Below are 15,885 nucleotides of genomic sequence, written 5' to 3'. Positions count from 1 at the left end.
ATTAGAATAATTGTCTTCTGCAACAACAACATTAGAAGAATTGTCTTCATCCACAACATTAGTAGTATTGTCTTCAACAATAACTTGCACATTATCACTTAAAGTAATATTGTCATGCCCTTGATCATTTATAACATTATTGCTACTTTGTCTTCTTTCTATGTTGACTCTTACTTCATCATCATTTTCTTTCAAAATAGATGTGACACCACTTTCCTTTTTAAAACCAGTATTCCAATTCCAGCATTCACATTCTTCAAACTTCACATCCCTACTTATAATTATCTTCTTAGTGACTGGATTATATAGTTTATAAGCCTTTGATTCTTCACTTACTCCAAAAATATACACTTTAGACTTTTCTCATCCAATTTTGTTCTTTTAATATCAGGAACATGCATAAAAAATATACAATCAAATACTCTAAAGTGTTCCACTATATGTTTGTAACCACTCTAAGCTTATTTTAGAGTTCTATTTTTTTACCATTAATGTTGGACTTCTATTCAAAACATAGACAGTCCAATTGACAAATTCTAGCTAAAAAGTTTTTGGAACTTTTCTACTTGAAAGTGTACTTCGTACCATGTTCATAATCGTTTGATTCTTCCTTTCAACAACTCCATTTTGTTGTGAAGTGTATATTGAAGTGAGTTGCTTCTTTATTCCATGATCTTGATAGAAATTTACAAACTCAGTATATGTGAATTCTTCTCCACGATCAGTTCTACAACACTTGAGATTCATTTTAGTTTCCTTTCAACTCGATGCTTGAACATTTTTAAAACCTTGAAAGCCTCTATTTTTTCTATAAAAATACACCCAAATTTTTCTGTTAAAATCACCGATAAAAGTAATAAAATACCTTTTTGTTTCCATTTGATGTAGGATTGAAGTACATCAAATATCACTATGTACTAATTGAAGTACTTGTTCTACTCTCCAATTGCTTACATTAGGGAATGGATTCTTTTTATGTTTCCATGTCAAACAATCTTCACTCAAACTTGAAAGAGCTTCAAACTTTGGAAGCCCCTTCACCATGTCAAGTTGTTAAAGAGTTTTTAATCCACTAATACTCAAATAACCATACATTTAATGCCACAACCAAGTTTGACTTTCTATAGATGAGAAATATGTCTCTTCTTTCTCCATCTTTTGAGAATGAACAATAAAAGTCCTATTTATTGTCAGTTGAGTTGTCATAATTATTATCTTTTCTATATGATATATCTTGCACTTTTCATCTTGAAAAAGAACTATCAAACTTTTTTCTTGTAATTTTTCTGCACTAAGAAGATTACTTTTAGATCATGAACATAAAAAACATCTTGAATGGTTTGCATAGTCCCTTCCACAATGACCCATACATCTCCTTTGCCCTTAGCCTCCAAACTTCTATCATCTCCAAATCTAATGGTTATAAGAATGTTTTCATTGAGTCTATAAAGCATTTCATTGCTTCCACACATGTGATTGCTACAGAAAGAGTCAATAAATCGTGATTCTTCTTTATCACTAACATTATTTTCTTCATATGTCATTAATAGAACATTTTCACTAGTTTCAATAAGTTGTGCATGTTCTTGTTCAAAAATATGTACATTCATCATCTGTTCATGAACCAACAAAATGCTTTGCAACATATCAATTGATAGAGTATCAACATCATTTGATTTCTCAATTGAACATACAACATAATCAAATCTACCCCACCAAGGTAGACCAGTGGTAAGATTTGGTTTAAGATACCAAAAGATCACGGGTTCAATTTCATCTGAAAGCGCTTTAAATTTAAGTAGGGGGCATGACTGTGGGGTGTCATGCTAGTTCTCTTTTAATTCCCAAAAAAATCTAGATGTCATGGATCTCAAAATTTTCTCAATAACTATAACATATTCCATCTTTTCACTAGTGATTCTCATTTTATTTTCAATAACAAGAGTTCTAGCAAAATAATCACTCACAAATTCTTTTGTCTTCATGTTTAACATTTTAAACTCTTTGCAAAGAGCTTGTCTTTGTGCTCTTCGCACTTTAATAGATCCTTTATAGTTCTGTTTCAAAGATTCTCAAATATCCTTTGATGTATCCTTGTTTAGAATGGTTTCTAATACTATTCTAGTAATAGCTTGAAAGAGATAATTTTTTACCTTTGAATATTTTAGCCTTGCCTCATTAATAACTTTATAGTATGCATCTGTTCGTTCAAATCCTCTAACAATTGTCTGAATTCCTTCTTCTATTAACCCTTGATACTCTTTGGATCGAAGGAAGTTCTCCATTAACATACATCAATGCTCGTAGTGAACATTTAACTTCGGTATCGAAGTTCGAACAAAATTATTTTCGGTTGTCATGGATTATTTTATTTTTCTTCTTCGTTGCAACGTAGAAGACCTTGCTCTGATACCAATTGACAGATTAATTTAAAGAGTTATAGAAGAGAAATTTGTAAGAAAGAACTGACCAAATTTATTAAAGGAATAAAGAGCTATATATAGCCATCATCTTACCTTTGAAAAGTTAAATAAACGGTAATAAACTAACTAGTAACTACTACTAACTATAACTATAACTATAAGAGGGCTTTTGGATTAATCATGTTTTATTTTTTCTATCTAATGAAAAGGAATTAAAATATACTAAATAGGAAAGATAATATTGAATTGTATGCATGCATGCAGCATTCAAGAGAGTGGATATTCTAGCATCTATTGCATGTCTCCGACTTCAATATTTAAATATGAACAATGGTTGATTTAATTTCAGGTTAAAATAACAGCGTTGGAGACTTGACATGCTTTGGCATATCTTGAGAAGTTTTGCCCTACTTTTCCGCATGGTTCTAAAGTTGTGGTTTCTTGATGAGATGCTCAAACTATTATTAACCAATTCTAAACAAGATTGAAGACCAATGCTAGAACGATTTATTAAGTAATAATTTCATACGTTAATTACCATGTTCTATTATAAATACTTTAATTACCATGTTCTATTATAAATAGATGTTATTTTTTGTGCTTATTTGTGTAACATATTAGATTCTTGTATACTATGGTTGATCATATATATATATATATATATATATATATATATATATATATATAATTAACATAGTTGATGGTTGAATTCTAGTTATTGACCATGAGCATAAAAAAGTTGCCCTTTAATTTGTTACTATATATAGTTATTGCTTCCAAAACACTTATTATATTTCATTCCACCCATGAATTTATATGTATGCTTCACATATCCTTTGAGGGCCATAAAAAAAAATCGAAATAAACAAATAAAAAATGAACCTGACGTGAATCGAACACGCAACCTTCTGATCTGGAGTCAGACGCGCTACCATTGCGCCACAGATCCTTTTGTTACTAATTACAAATATAAGCTATATGTTTTATTTTCTTACTTTTATTTAATTATATTTTAATCTTCTTTTTTTTGGGAAAACTATATTTTAATCTTGTTATATTATATTTAAACATTAAATAACATTTATAGAGATGTGTCCAAGATAAACAGTTCGAGATTGGAAGGGTGGTATATCTCATATTAATAACTGTAATATGGATGAATGGTTTTATAGGAAAAATATCATCATACACTTGAAAATGATAAGTTCATCAAGTTAAATATTTCTAGAGAACTTCAAGGAGTCTGAGTAAATTATGTATTATGGTAGGACTAAATTGGTTTTGAGGTTTAGAACTCAGTTGCAACATGGAAATTGAGAGTTTTGGCTAATAATTATCTTCAATAAGACCTTCATGGAAAGGGCTTACTCACTGTTAATGATCACATTTATTTTTATTGTGCAAAAATAAGACATGATAAGCCCAAACAATAATATGAATATCTGAAATATTATAAAATAAAACATAACATTTCCAATTTATGTCACCAAGAATCTGGTACAACATCAAGATGCAGTAGGCAGAGTCAATACAAGCACCAGCAAAAAAAGAAAGAAAAAAATAGATCACTTCCTTTTTAGACTTTCTTAGGATGGATGATCAAATAAGGAACCAACAAATCTTGCTGATCATATCATCGTCCTTCAGAGAGCTTGATTCCCTGCAAATAGGAATTAACAAACAACAAAAGCGAAACAGCCGGAACGAGCAGAATCATAATTTGCAAATATGAAGGATACTTAGCGTCTCTACTTGGGAGGAGGAAGAAGAAGAAAATGAGGCAGTTTTTGAGCTTATGTTTCCTATTTCATGTTGCGAACTCAACTCAACTCAAATATAATGTACATAAAATTAGGCAACAGTTTAGTCTGCCACCAGCTTCCAATGAAGGAGGCTACAACAAAGCTCTATGAGCATGTGATTGATTGATTAACAACAAGGTAAACTCGACATGTTATGTTACAGGCCAGATCTAAAAAGCCGAACATTTAGCTAAGCCGCAATCTTTTCTTTTCATCACCACCCTCTACCTGCATACATAAAATAAGCCAATATATAACTTCTCAATTGTTAAAACTAAGAAAACACATTTTAAAATAGTAAATAAGGATGTTTAAGTAGTCATTTAATGCAAATAACCCCAAATAATTCCACTTTCATCATTTTTTTTTTTTTTGATGAAACTACAATCTGCACCAAATGAAGATAACAGACCTTAATTGAACCATATTTATTATTGAGGGAGGAGTAAATAAGGAAAAGGATGAGCACGTACCCCTTCATCCTGTCCAATTTTTTTGTCAGCAGCCACACTAGATTCAGACCTACACTTAGCATGAATTATTGGACCCAATTGAGACATATACATGCCTGCAGTCGTTGACCCCGTGGGAACATCATTCATATACACAGCCCCTTTATACATCCATTCCTCTGTCTCGTCACTGTAAAATTCTTCGAAAGGCTCTCCACAGAGTGCACAAACTTTCTGATCCTCATCAGCAGGAACCGCCAATTCATCCTCTTTCATTTCCACTGTATTCTCAGCAGGTAAAAATCCTGGGGCTACATCCGTGCCCAGTGCTTCTGCCCCCGTAAGCCACATGTTAACACTAACAAACCACCTTCGAGCTAGGCTCTGTTTACGATTTTTAGATATGCGGTTCTTGGTAACATGCCAATCCATGTGACTACTGTGTTCTTCTTGGTTTTTAAAGCGTAAGCCACATGCTGTACATTGTCTAGGAAGATCAGAATACAGAGCAGTTATAGAGGTCTCATGCCGCATCTTAAGAACATCGTGGTTAAATGAAAGCTCCACAGAATCCTACATACAGTAGAACATGGTAAAAATTAAGGATAACGGAACACTCGCCAATCAACAATAAAAGGCCTTGTTTGATCTAGGGTTATTTGAATAACCTTGTTTGATGTAGGTTAATGAAAATCAAGTAAAAGGATATTAGGGGTATAAATATATATTGAATAAATTAATTAATTAAATGGTATTTTGGTTAATGATTTGAATGATGAGTGATAGTTGATTGGACAGTGGGATATTTTAAATTAATCTCAAATAACCCATGTCAAACAAGGCCTAAGTAAGCTATGAATTCTTACCTGTACAGAAGGATTGGTCAGTGAGATTAAACCCTGAGACATGAGAGAACCGATCAAACCTGAGTAGGAACTTCCTGAAGGGGGAGGATTAGTCGCTCCTTGAAGAAGATGAAGTGGTGTGGGCATAATTTGTGTCAAAGTAGAATGTGGACCTAGAGGTAGAGGTTGCAGACCTCCACCACCTTGCCAAACCCTAGATGCTGAAAGAGGAGGCTGGTTGAGAATTGCATTTTGAGCAGAAAGTCCTAGCTGAGGATATACATGGCCTTTAGGTGGTAGTACAGCAGGCACAGAAACAGAACCAACTGGCATCAACCTTTGCTGAACTTCTTGGGAAGCCAGTGCATGAGGTTGTAGATTCTGAGGAAGATAGCCAACCTGCTGGCTAGGAAATGGAGGAATATTTGTTGATCTATTTTTTATAGCGTCTAAATGATTTTCTAGAAAATTTGGTCTCCTCATACCTAGATTTTCACCCATATCTTTATTACTTGTCAACTCAAAGTGATCCCTATGTCTCTGCTGTGAAAAAGGATGTGCAGAGGCTGGATTAGGTATTTGCATATCTGAATGGGTCCAAGACCCTTGCGAAATTGACATGATAGCTGCTAAATTCCCTGCAGTATGTGGGCCACGACTAGGAGCTCCCATTGAGGTCCCATGAAATAATGCACCATCAGAAGCCCGATCTATTAGACGAAGTGGCTCACTAAGTGATGAAGGAATTCCACTTGCTAACGAGCGTATTTGGTGGCCCTGAGATTCTTGAAGATAATGAGATCCCGGGTACTGTGTGGTCTTCCCGTGTGAACCCATCAATTTACCAATAGACTCGTGGCCAGACTGCATGAAAATTTGCCCGTTAGGAAAGGATACATACTTCTCAAAAAAAGTAAAGGTTACATTTTGTTCTGAAATGGACATGAAAAAGAGGAAACACAGCTTCAAGATGTGTTATATGGATGATAACAATGTGTGAAACTACAATTTGGAATTGTATTTTCTCTTCAGCGATAATACGTTTTTCACAGATAACTCTCAATAAACATAAACAATAAGAGCAAGTAGTATGATAAACAACACCAAGATATGCATTATTTCTATTGTTAGTTATCCAATTATTGGCTGTGAAAAACTTTAGAAACCTCAGATAGCTAAGATGATGAGGAAGATCAAGAGAGTAAAACAGTTTTAGTCCTACAAAATGTTCTCTGCAATAATTATGAGCAGTGTATAGATACAACTTTGTCTACAAGATGATTGTGAAAGACGATAATTCATTTTTTTTTAGACCAAGGTTTTTTTCATGGAGGACACTAGCATGACATCCGACCGCCATGAACTCACACTTCAATTAAGGTGCTTTCAGTGGGAATCAAACTTGAGACCTTAACCTCTAAAGTTCAAGAATATTACCACTTTAGCAACACTGGGTGGCAAGATATTACACATCATGTTGAGGTGTTTACAAGAGAACACGTTACAGAATTTGATTATGCCACAAAATACTCAGCAAATGAATACCAGAAGAACATCAGGTAGCATCACAGAATTCTCAGTTAAGACACCTAAAAATATATGCAGAAAATTTAAATAAATAAAAAAGTTGAGAAGTCATACAACAAAAGAGACCAAATCTTCTGTTGCATTCTGGTTTCCAGGTCCCATCCCAAATCTTCCAGATGACAGTAATGAACCACCATTTAAGTTGTTCCTTTCTGCTACTGTTCGGCTCATATTTTTCCAATCAAATTCTTCTACTTCGGTATGATGCCATGTTTCTGTAGCTACTCTACCAAGATCATTCCCATGAAGACGTGCAATCTTAAACCTGTCACTTGCAGTTCCTTCACCATGATCACGTCCATAAGCATCAATTAAAGCTCTTGGTCTTTGAAGATCCTCTGCCCTATCAGAAGCAGCAGAAGCTTCAGCTCTTCCATAAAAATAATTAGACCGAGGATCTCTAGGCCGGGCATTTATGTTCTCACCACTGTCCATAACCCTTCCAAAACCCATTTCATGACGAGGATGAGATGGCAAGCCCCTCTTATCAATCACCCTTTTTGGAGACCCATTCATTGTAAAGTCATCAATTACAGCTGAACGAGTAATGCGAAACTCAGTTCCAAATTGAGTGGAGGACCTCTCTAACCCAGGATTTGGATGTCTGGAAAACTCAGTTCCAGCCCTCATTTGTACCATTCCCGCATTATCAGAATCATATTCATCTAATTCATTTGCAGATTTCTTTCCATAAATCTTTAAAATTGATGCCCGGTGACTATTCTGCAAGATTCATAAGAATGAATGAACTATAGTCAGATACACAATATCTACAGCATAAGTAGAGAACATAGCAAATCAACCAAATGCATCAAATAAGATGTGCAATATATCATAATAGCAATCAAAATTCAATAATCATGACTAAGAAAAAACGTGAGCTTCTGTTCAAAGCCATGGCTGATGCAGATAATTAGGTTATAGTTGTCTTAGTGCCACAATATGAGAATCGGACATGGGCCCTGTCATGAGTAGATCAAGAGATGTACGAGAAGACCTATGTGCTAGGAGTAGAGGATGACAGACTATATCTGTTAGGGTAAATATACAGTCCAGTTGTTCTTTATACTAAACAACTTAAATTCCTTTTATATTTCTGTTAGTGACCTCCTAGTAGGTTGTTATGCCAGGTCCTAAATAAGAGAATAGAACCCTATAGTAGGCATGAAATGAATAGTGAGTAATCAGGATCCTCCTCCCTATCAATCTAGGTCTCATCACCTTCTCTTGGTCTTATTTCTATATTCTATAGTATACTTGTTACAGACTACACCAAGAAATGTAAATATCATCTGAGTTAGATTTCTTGATCTGCTCACTAGAGCAGGATTTGGCTAAAATTAAGATCTTGTATAAGAAAAAACAAGTAAAATCTTGACAAACATAACAATGAAGCATGAAAGGAATGGTTAGTCATAGACTTATTTGTTAAAATATGATATCTTAATTCAATTGTTGACAAATATATTAGAAGCAAGAAGGGCATAGGGTTCACCCATTTTATAGCAAATGCTGAAACAGGATAGCGTGAAAACAGATCTAATGCAACCAAAAGGCAGCAAAATGATTACAATTACTGTTTTGTTATAAACTTTTAAAACGTTGATGATATGAAAAATCCACATTTGTTATGATTGTAGAAATCACAATGATGTAAAAAATAATCTGATGATGATCCAAAAAACAATCGCATCATCGTGAAAAGATCTCTAACCAAATCTAACAAAAAAATACACAATAATTTGGATTATTTTCTAAAAAATAATTCGTATACCAAATGAAACAACAAAAAACACACTATAATTTGGATCATGATCCAAAACATAATCTCATCATGATCTAAAAATAAAATCTTTATACCAAAAATAGATTATTTCCAATTTTAACTTCAGCAACTTTTGGACGGAAAGGGATTGTGAGAGAGATTGTGTAATGGTTAAAACCAGTAACACAAACCAAGAACGAGATGGGATAATGGCAGATTTAGGTGAATAGATTGAAAGGGATGAGAACATAGAGTTCGCCTATGCGGCTACAATTTCATCATAATCTTCTAACCCTAAATTCTACCCATTATATACTACTCTAAAATAGTTTTAGTGGGCCTAACTAATTACATTAAATGGCCCAATGGCCTTGTAGTAAACAAAAACGCGTGACAAAATACCAGTTTCCAAATACGCTCAATCTAACTCAACACAATCTCGACATTATTAATTTACATACATATGATATAATGCTACATAAATCCTTTGTTTAGGTTGCAAAATAGTAAAATTTATTTTAATCAGGCAGCAAGATCCATCTAAGTAGCTGGGTTCACACTTAAAAATTTACAGAATCAGAGTTTGGTTGAGATGTAGTAGAACAAAAGAAGACATCCATTATTTATTATAGTTGAATTTTTGTAAAGCAAGAGCATATACTGCAAATAAATAGTAATATCCCTGAGTAGAAAACACTTACACCATCCAAATTTGAAGGGTCAAACTGTTGCCTTGCTTCCAAGTATTTTGGATTGACGTGGATGCCATGAGCTGGTCGAGGAGATTCAGAAGCCTTCGTCACTCCAGAAGATTGATGAGCTCCCATAGAAGAAAACTGCAGTTGAGTCTCAATCCTATGAAGCACTGATTGCGGAAACACTGCTGACCATGTTCCAAATAGGTGACGCATAGCAGGATGCAAATCAGGATTAACTTGCCTATATGCTTCACGAAAGACCTGGACAAAAACAAATCCCACATGTTAAATCATTATAAAGAAATATATATGGGATCTGATATGAAGCATGAACACACTGCTTGGATTCTCTAGAGAATAATGCAGACGATTATATATCTCACCTCAGGCAATCGGCTAGAGAAGTGTCTAATATACTCTCGACCTATATTCTTAGTAATGCTATCCAAAAGATAAAGAGCTGGCAATTTCTGCTCGGGTGGGACCTGAAATTAAGCATATTGTCAGAACATCAGCAAAAGAGCAACATAATTAAGTACAAAAGCTAGCATATTATAAGGCTTGCAAAGGGAAGGGAGAATTCACAAGTAGAAATTAAAAATAATGTAGCGTGCAATATGATATAAACCATGTAAACATGATATCAAACCTATATTTATAATCAAGATTTATTGCTATTGTAACCTAAAATGATGCAAGGTAATAAAATATCGAGAAAAGTTACTCACAAACTATAGTGCCTAAAAGAAAACAAGGAGAACAAAAAGTAATACTACCTCTTTTTCATTGTATGCAGTATTTAATTAAACTTTTTTTTAGATCAGAGCTTTTTACCTTAGAGAAGACTAGAACAGCATCTCACTGCCATCACCCACTTCAATCAATGTGTTTTCAGTGGAAATCAAACCTGAGAATCCTCATCTTCTTTTACACTTTTTTATCTCTCATCAACCACAGTATCAATCAACATCAAACTATTTTTACTTTATCTATTTCTCTCTCTTTTTACTTTTAAAGAACATTTTGGTCCAGGAGAATTTCATATCACCCAGTCTTACAACTCACTCCAAAACCTTAGGAATCCCATGAAATGGGGTTGAGGGAGTATATCATAACATGAACCTGATTACGAAGCTACATTTGGCTATACATGCAAAAAACAATTTTAAAGCTGCAAATCTAGTGATATACAAAATCCATAAACAGTAACTTAAAAAAAAATCAATATATACCATATCTCCACTAAGACTGTTACATATAACAATTTTTTACACCTAATCTCAAACAACACCTTTAGGAAATATACAAGATTAAAATCTCATAAGCCTTTCATGTAAAGAACAAACTCAGTAATCAAAGTATGAGCTTTAAAATAAAAGAACAGATACAATATTACATCCTAATTTCAGAACCTAGATTTACTCCTTTTGCTACACAAACTCAGTCTGCTGATCTATAGGAGTTGACTCGATTTCTATATTGGATGGTAAACACATAGTAAAGTTCTTTCTCCAAACTATTTCTTGAAGCATATTATCTGAAACTCCATTGCGTTGAAGGGAAAATTATGAACAGTTATGTTCCATTGCAAAACATAAATTAGTCTAAAACAAATGCAAATCCACAAATCTCATTGTCTGGAATATTTTAGAAGGCAAGATTCATCTCTGTCCAACTGCCTACGAATGCAAAGCACAAGGCTCAAAAGACCTGAAAGGACGGGCTTTTTGGGGAAAACATGCAATACTTAAGGTTAGATAGGTCAGCTCAACTTTTCATGGACCCTGCACCACAGAAAGAATAAACTGAAGAATGCCTTCTGGCTCTTAATAGGCACTAAAACTACTAAAGATTCATCTTTGGACCATCATAATACTAACAAGGCAGTTTCATATGCCTTCCCCTACATAAATTCGCAATATGTAAACAAACCTTCAAAAGTTATGCTATAAAACGGGGCACCTACGTTTAAAAAGAGATCGTGCCAGAATCTATCGGACCAAACTACCTCCAGTGATATCTGGAACCCGGACAAACCAAATGAGCGAAAAAGAAGCAATGGAATACCATTCAATACTACAGAGATGAGTGATCGTTTCAGGTATAATAATATAATGGGAGCAACATTCACGAAACTAAAAGAGCACAAGTTTGAAGGAGACCACGGCAAAGGATTAGACAAATGCAAAAAGCAGATAATAAACGAAAATATCATTGACAACACAGTGAAAGTACATAGGAAGTTCACAATCTTCTTCTCAACACACTTATACTATAGGTGAAGAAAATACACAAATCCTACTACTACTACGTATGGTTCCTACCTCAATAATCCTGGCACAAATAGCTTCAGCAATGCCAGCTCCATGTTCCTTCAGTTCTCCAGCGATAATGGTGAGATCAGTTATGATTGGCTTGGAATTGAGTGTTAGTTCAGAGAGCAAGTGGTCGTAAATTCGAACAACGTCGTGGGAGCTCGGGGTTGGAACATCATCGCCGTCATCTATGTCCTTGAGCATAGCCTTGAATCGATCAAGAATAGTAGCAACAGGCTTCTGGACAGTGACGTCGCCGCCAACCATGGACTTGTTAACACCATTGAAAGCGAGAGTTCTAGGGTTTTCCATGGTTGAATCGAAGGTTTGTTCTTCCATGAAGTTGAGGTAAGAAGATTCACAACAGTCTAAAGTAAGGGTCCTCCCTTAGGGTTAGGGTTTTGAACAACCAAAAGTGGAATCTTATCATGTCAGTATTTCTTCCCATCGAAAGTGAAGATTGGGATTTCCGGCGGGTACTTTCGCCTGGTCATTACCACCAGCCAGTATCAGAAGAGACGGGATATCATGGGACCGGCGCTTACAACTTCCTCAATCCTCACATTATTTAAATTTTCAAGGAAACTAATTTTACTTACTCAATACAAAATAAATATAACTCCTTTTATCTTTCTCATTTTAAAATTTTAAATAACTCATACCCATTCAAAATGAACTCTTTTTATTCTTATTAATAAATAAAATAAAATAAATCTGTTTATATTTTTATTTATTTATTTTTGTTTAATTTCAAATATTTTTATATATGTTTGGTAATCATGGAATTGAAAATGAATGGTCTAATTTTAAATATTAGAATTTGGTAGGTTATTTAATATTAAAAATTGGAATTATAATTTTAATAAAATTCAGTAATTTTATTATTTTTAGATAAGAATTATAATTTTAATATTTATTTTTTATATATATTTTTTAAACAAAACATTTTATTATTATTTTATCACTTATAATACCATCTTAAATTTAGAATTTGGAATTTGTGATGATGAGCCATCATAACCTTCTTGAGCGGCGATATCAATTAGCAAGTCTTCCCTAACCAGTCATAAATCAGAGACGAAGCTTAGCCATCTTTTTTTATTTGTGCGCTTGATATCGTGGATCATAGACCAGACGACCTACGAGGAAGGTCTATCTAACTAAGAACTCTATTTTAATAGGCTTAGTTATTAGCTTTCAAGTAATGGCAAAAAAAATATTTATTCAGTTTTATATTAACATAATATTAAGTATTAAACAATGATATTAGGAAAATTGGATAAAATGGTCCTGATAAAGGGTCTAAATTCAAAAAAGGATCCCGCCTAATAAATTTTGTAAAAAATGTCTTTTCGCCCTACAAAATGTCTATATTGTCCCTCGTGCGCCCACTTTAACGCTCATTAACGCGAAATATCACTCTCGCACTTTCCTTTAAAACGCGTTTTTGAACTCACGCATTTTAGATGAAATGTATGAGTGGTATTTCAAGTTAATGGAAAGACGTGAAATGTCACTCGCGCGTTTCATCTAAAACGTGTTTATGAACTCACGCGTTTTAGATGAAAATGCAAGAGTGATATTTCGCATCTTTCATCGTATATATACTTTGTTTGTCCCCTCATTTTAAAAAAATCTTTTTCCTTTCACGACTCTCGACTCTCTCACTTTCCATTCACGACTCTCCAACTTCCAACTTCCAACTTCGTATTTACAACTCTCGACTTTCCATTCCAACTTCATTTAATATCATCGATCAACTCTCATCATCGTTCGTCGTTCGTCTCTTCGATCATATATTTAGGTGAGTTTAGGGTTTAGGTTTAATCTGTAATATCTCATTATTCTGTCGTTTATATTGATCGATATTGATGTATAATCATTAGCTTTTAAGGTTTATGTGTGTATATGATGTTGCTTATCCAATGTTCTTCACTCACTAGTATTATATCAGTGTTCTTATTTTGCATGAATACATGGTTTAGGATTTTTAATAACCACAAATTGTTATTTCACAAGCATTGTACCTATATGTTGTTTTCCTCGTGTATTCTTTGATGTTGGTTACTTAGTTGTTATGTTCTATAGTTTAGGTAATTATATAATGTTATGGAGTTTCTTACTCTAATGTTGTTCCTTTTTTTTGTAGATGGAGTCCACCATAATTCCTGAGTTTGCTGGTAGGGTCTCATGAAAAACCAATATCTCAAACATTGTGTTAGGGTCTAAAATCAAAGTCTCGGTCCTAGAATAAATTCCAGCAACCTTTCTCGGCACCCGGTCTCGGTCCTAGTGTGCACATGGGCCAGATTTCTGTTTTGTTGTTTTATTATTTTGTTTTGCTTTCTTTTTCTATTTTACAAACCGAATTCTGTTATTCTTTTAAAGTTGTTGTAACCGAATATTATGGGGCAAGACATCACCTATATAAGGCTGATCTTTCTTCCCCAAGGACCCATGAATAGAATAATGAAGATATGAACTTCTGCCATATTCATTTATTATTATTTACTATGGACTGTTTGGTATAGACCAACAGTATTTCTCTTCGCACCCTTTATTCTTCTATTCCCTCCCCCCAAATTCTCTATTGAAAACCTTCCGCTGCCCTTTGATTGTAGAATTTCACCGGTCTTATAGATCAAGAACGTGATTCTTGAACCCAAAACACACCTTACGAAATAAGTCGTAACATTCTTGGTATCAGAGCAAGACGATTCTCAAATGAAAGAAACCAGATAGCAGCAAAGATGGATGATCTTAAGACCCTACTCGAAGGCTGACCCAACAATATGCCTCCATGAATGCTGCCCTACAACAACATATGACCGAACAGGCTGCCGTGCACAATGCTTTTCTGCCAAATATGAACAGAAGGTATGCTGCTGGAAAAAGTTTGACAGCCATTGAAAAAGGTGCGTTTAATAATGGCCAAAATCCCCGCATCCGACCCTATAATATTGCTTCTTGCTACCTTCCTCCAACCCAGCTCACAAATATTGATATTCCTGAATTTGATGGGACTGATTTGGAGGGCTGGCTCTTATTTGCCGAGCAAATATTTAGGGAGAGCAAGACGAATGATGCCACAAAGTTGGACATTGTCCGCACTCACTTCTCAAAAGAGGCAAGAACGTGGCATGAATCATATTTGCGGAATCGCAACCATATGGAAGCATTGACGTGGCATAAATTCAAGAAAGATCTATTGCTGTGATTCGGTCGCAGGCCCTTGTACAACGCCAAACCGCCGCTGCTGCCCAAACCATGCATTGTTAATACGGTCTGGCCGAGCACAAAATGGGAGCCCAATCATAGGTGCAAATCCAGATTGTTCATGGCCCCAGCTGATCATCAAGAAGTCCAAGAACGCGTTCAAGAACCCGTCTAAGAATCAAATTTTTATGACACACCTTTGGTGCTTGAGACAAGGGACGAACGTGTCATTATCTTGCACACTTTCTCGGTCCAGCAAGGTGCCCCTCGGTCGTGGGTCAACATAATACAAGGCAGCCAGCTAGGAAAGGCCTTGGAAAATCATAATGTTGCTGCCACGGTACAAATAATTAGCAAGAACGAATGCCAAAGTGTTTCACTTGTTTTGGAAGACGTTGCTGAAAATTTCCAAAAAATAATCAAAGGGCTAACCCAGCAACCCAACAACCGAACACCAGCCAGGAAGGTAGTCGGAAGACATGGCTATGTTGTTGCGCATGTGTTGCTGGTCTGGATAAAGGACTGGGCTTGGTTATTTGAAGACATTCTAAAGTATGCCCGGAAGAAAGATGGCCCTTTTGCTGCACTTGGCGTGCTGGGCCGAAGGAGGGACTGGTCGTGGAGTAGGAAGACTGAAGGCTTCTAAGAAATGCGGTCCTAAGACTCCGACACTTGATGGACTTGCTGAAGTCCGACCGAATTTTTTGAAATATTGAGCATGCGCATTAGAGGTTCGGTAAACTCGGCAAACCATGGTCTTTTTTCGTCGAGGGCGACGAATT

At 35.0% G+C, this 15,885-nt stretch overlaps 1 protein-coding gene and 1 non-coding gene across 2 annotated transcripts; both read right to left on the bottom strand.

The window, feature by feature from the left end:
* Positions 1–3,300: 3,300 nt before the first annotated feature.
* TRNAW-CCA lies at positions 3,301–3,372 on the bottom strand. The gene has a single exon. It is a non-coding gene; the product is annotated as a tRNA-Trp (tRNA).
* Positions 3,373–3,876: 504 nt separating this feature from the next.
* LOC124938695 (polyadenylation and cleavage factor homolog 4-like) lies at positions 3,877–12,456 on the bottom strand. Its single transcript, XM_047479225.1, has 7 exons — positions 11,897–12,456; positions 9,956–10,057; positions 9,576–9,833; positions 7,164–7,832; positions 5,544–6,386; positions 4,699–5,250; positions 3,877–4,453 (listed from the first exon to the last, which is right to left on the bottom strand). The coding sequence occupies exons 1-7, from the start codon at positions 12,224–12,226 to the stop codon at positions 4,412–4,414; spliced, it is 2,796 nt and encodes a 931-aa protein (XP_047335181.1). The 5' UTR covers positions 12,227–12,456; the 3' UTR covers positions 3,877–4,411.
* Positions 12,457–15,885: the final 3,429 nt, after the last annotated feature.

Source organism: Impatiens glandulifera, chromosome 1, assembly GCF_907164915.1.
Source record: "Impatiens glandulifera chromosome 1, dImpGla2.1, whole genome shotgun sequence".
In the NCBI taxonomy this organism is placed as follows: Eukaryota; Viridiplantae; Streptophyta; class Magnoliopsida; order Ericales; family Balsaminaceae; genus Impatiens; species Impatiens glandulifera.
This window is presented reverse-complemented; position numbering and strand designations above follow the sequence as displayed.

Bases quoted from the DNA above. Each gene is read 5' to 3' on its own strand.
- LOC124938695 (XM_047479225.1), bottom strand. From the start codon at position 12,226: ATGGAAGAACAAACCTTCGATTCAACCATGGAAAACCCTAGAACTCTC. The intron at 7,833-9,575 runs GTAAGTGTTTTC...TGAATCTTGCAG, and splicing joins ACCCTTCAAATTTGGATGGT to AATAGTCACCGGGCATCAAT. The intron at 6,387-7,163 runs GTATGACTTCTC...ATTTTCATGCAG, and splicing joins AAGATTTGGTCTCTTTTGTT to TCTGGCCACGAGTCTATTGG.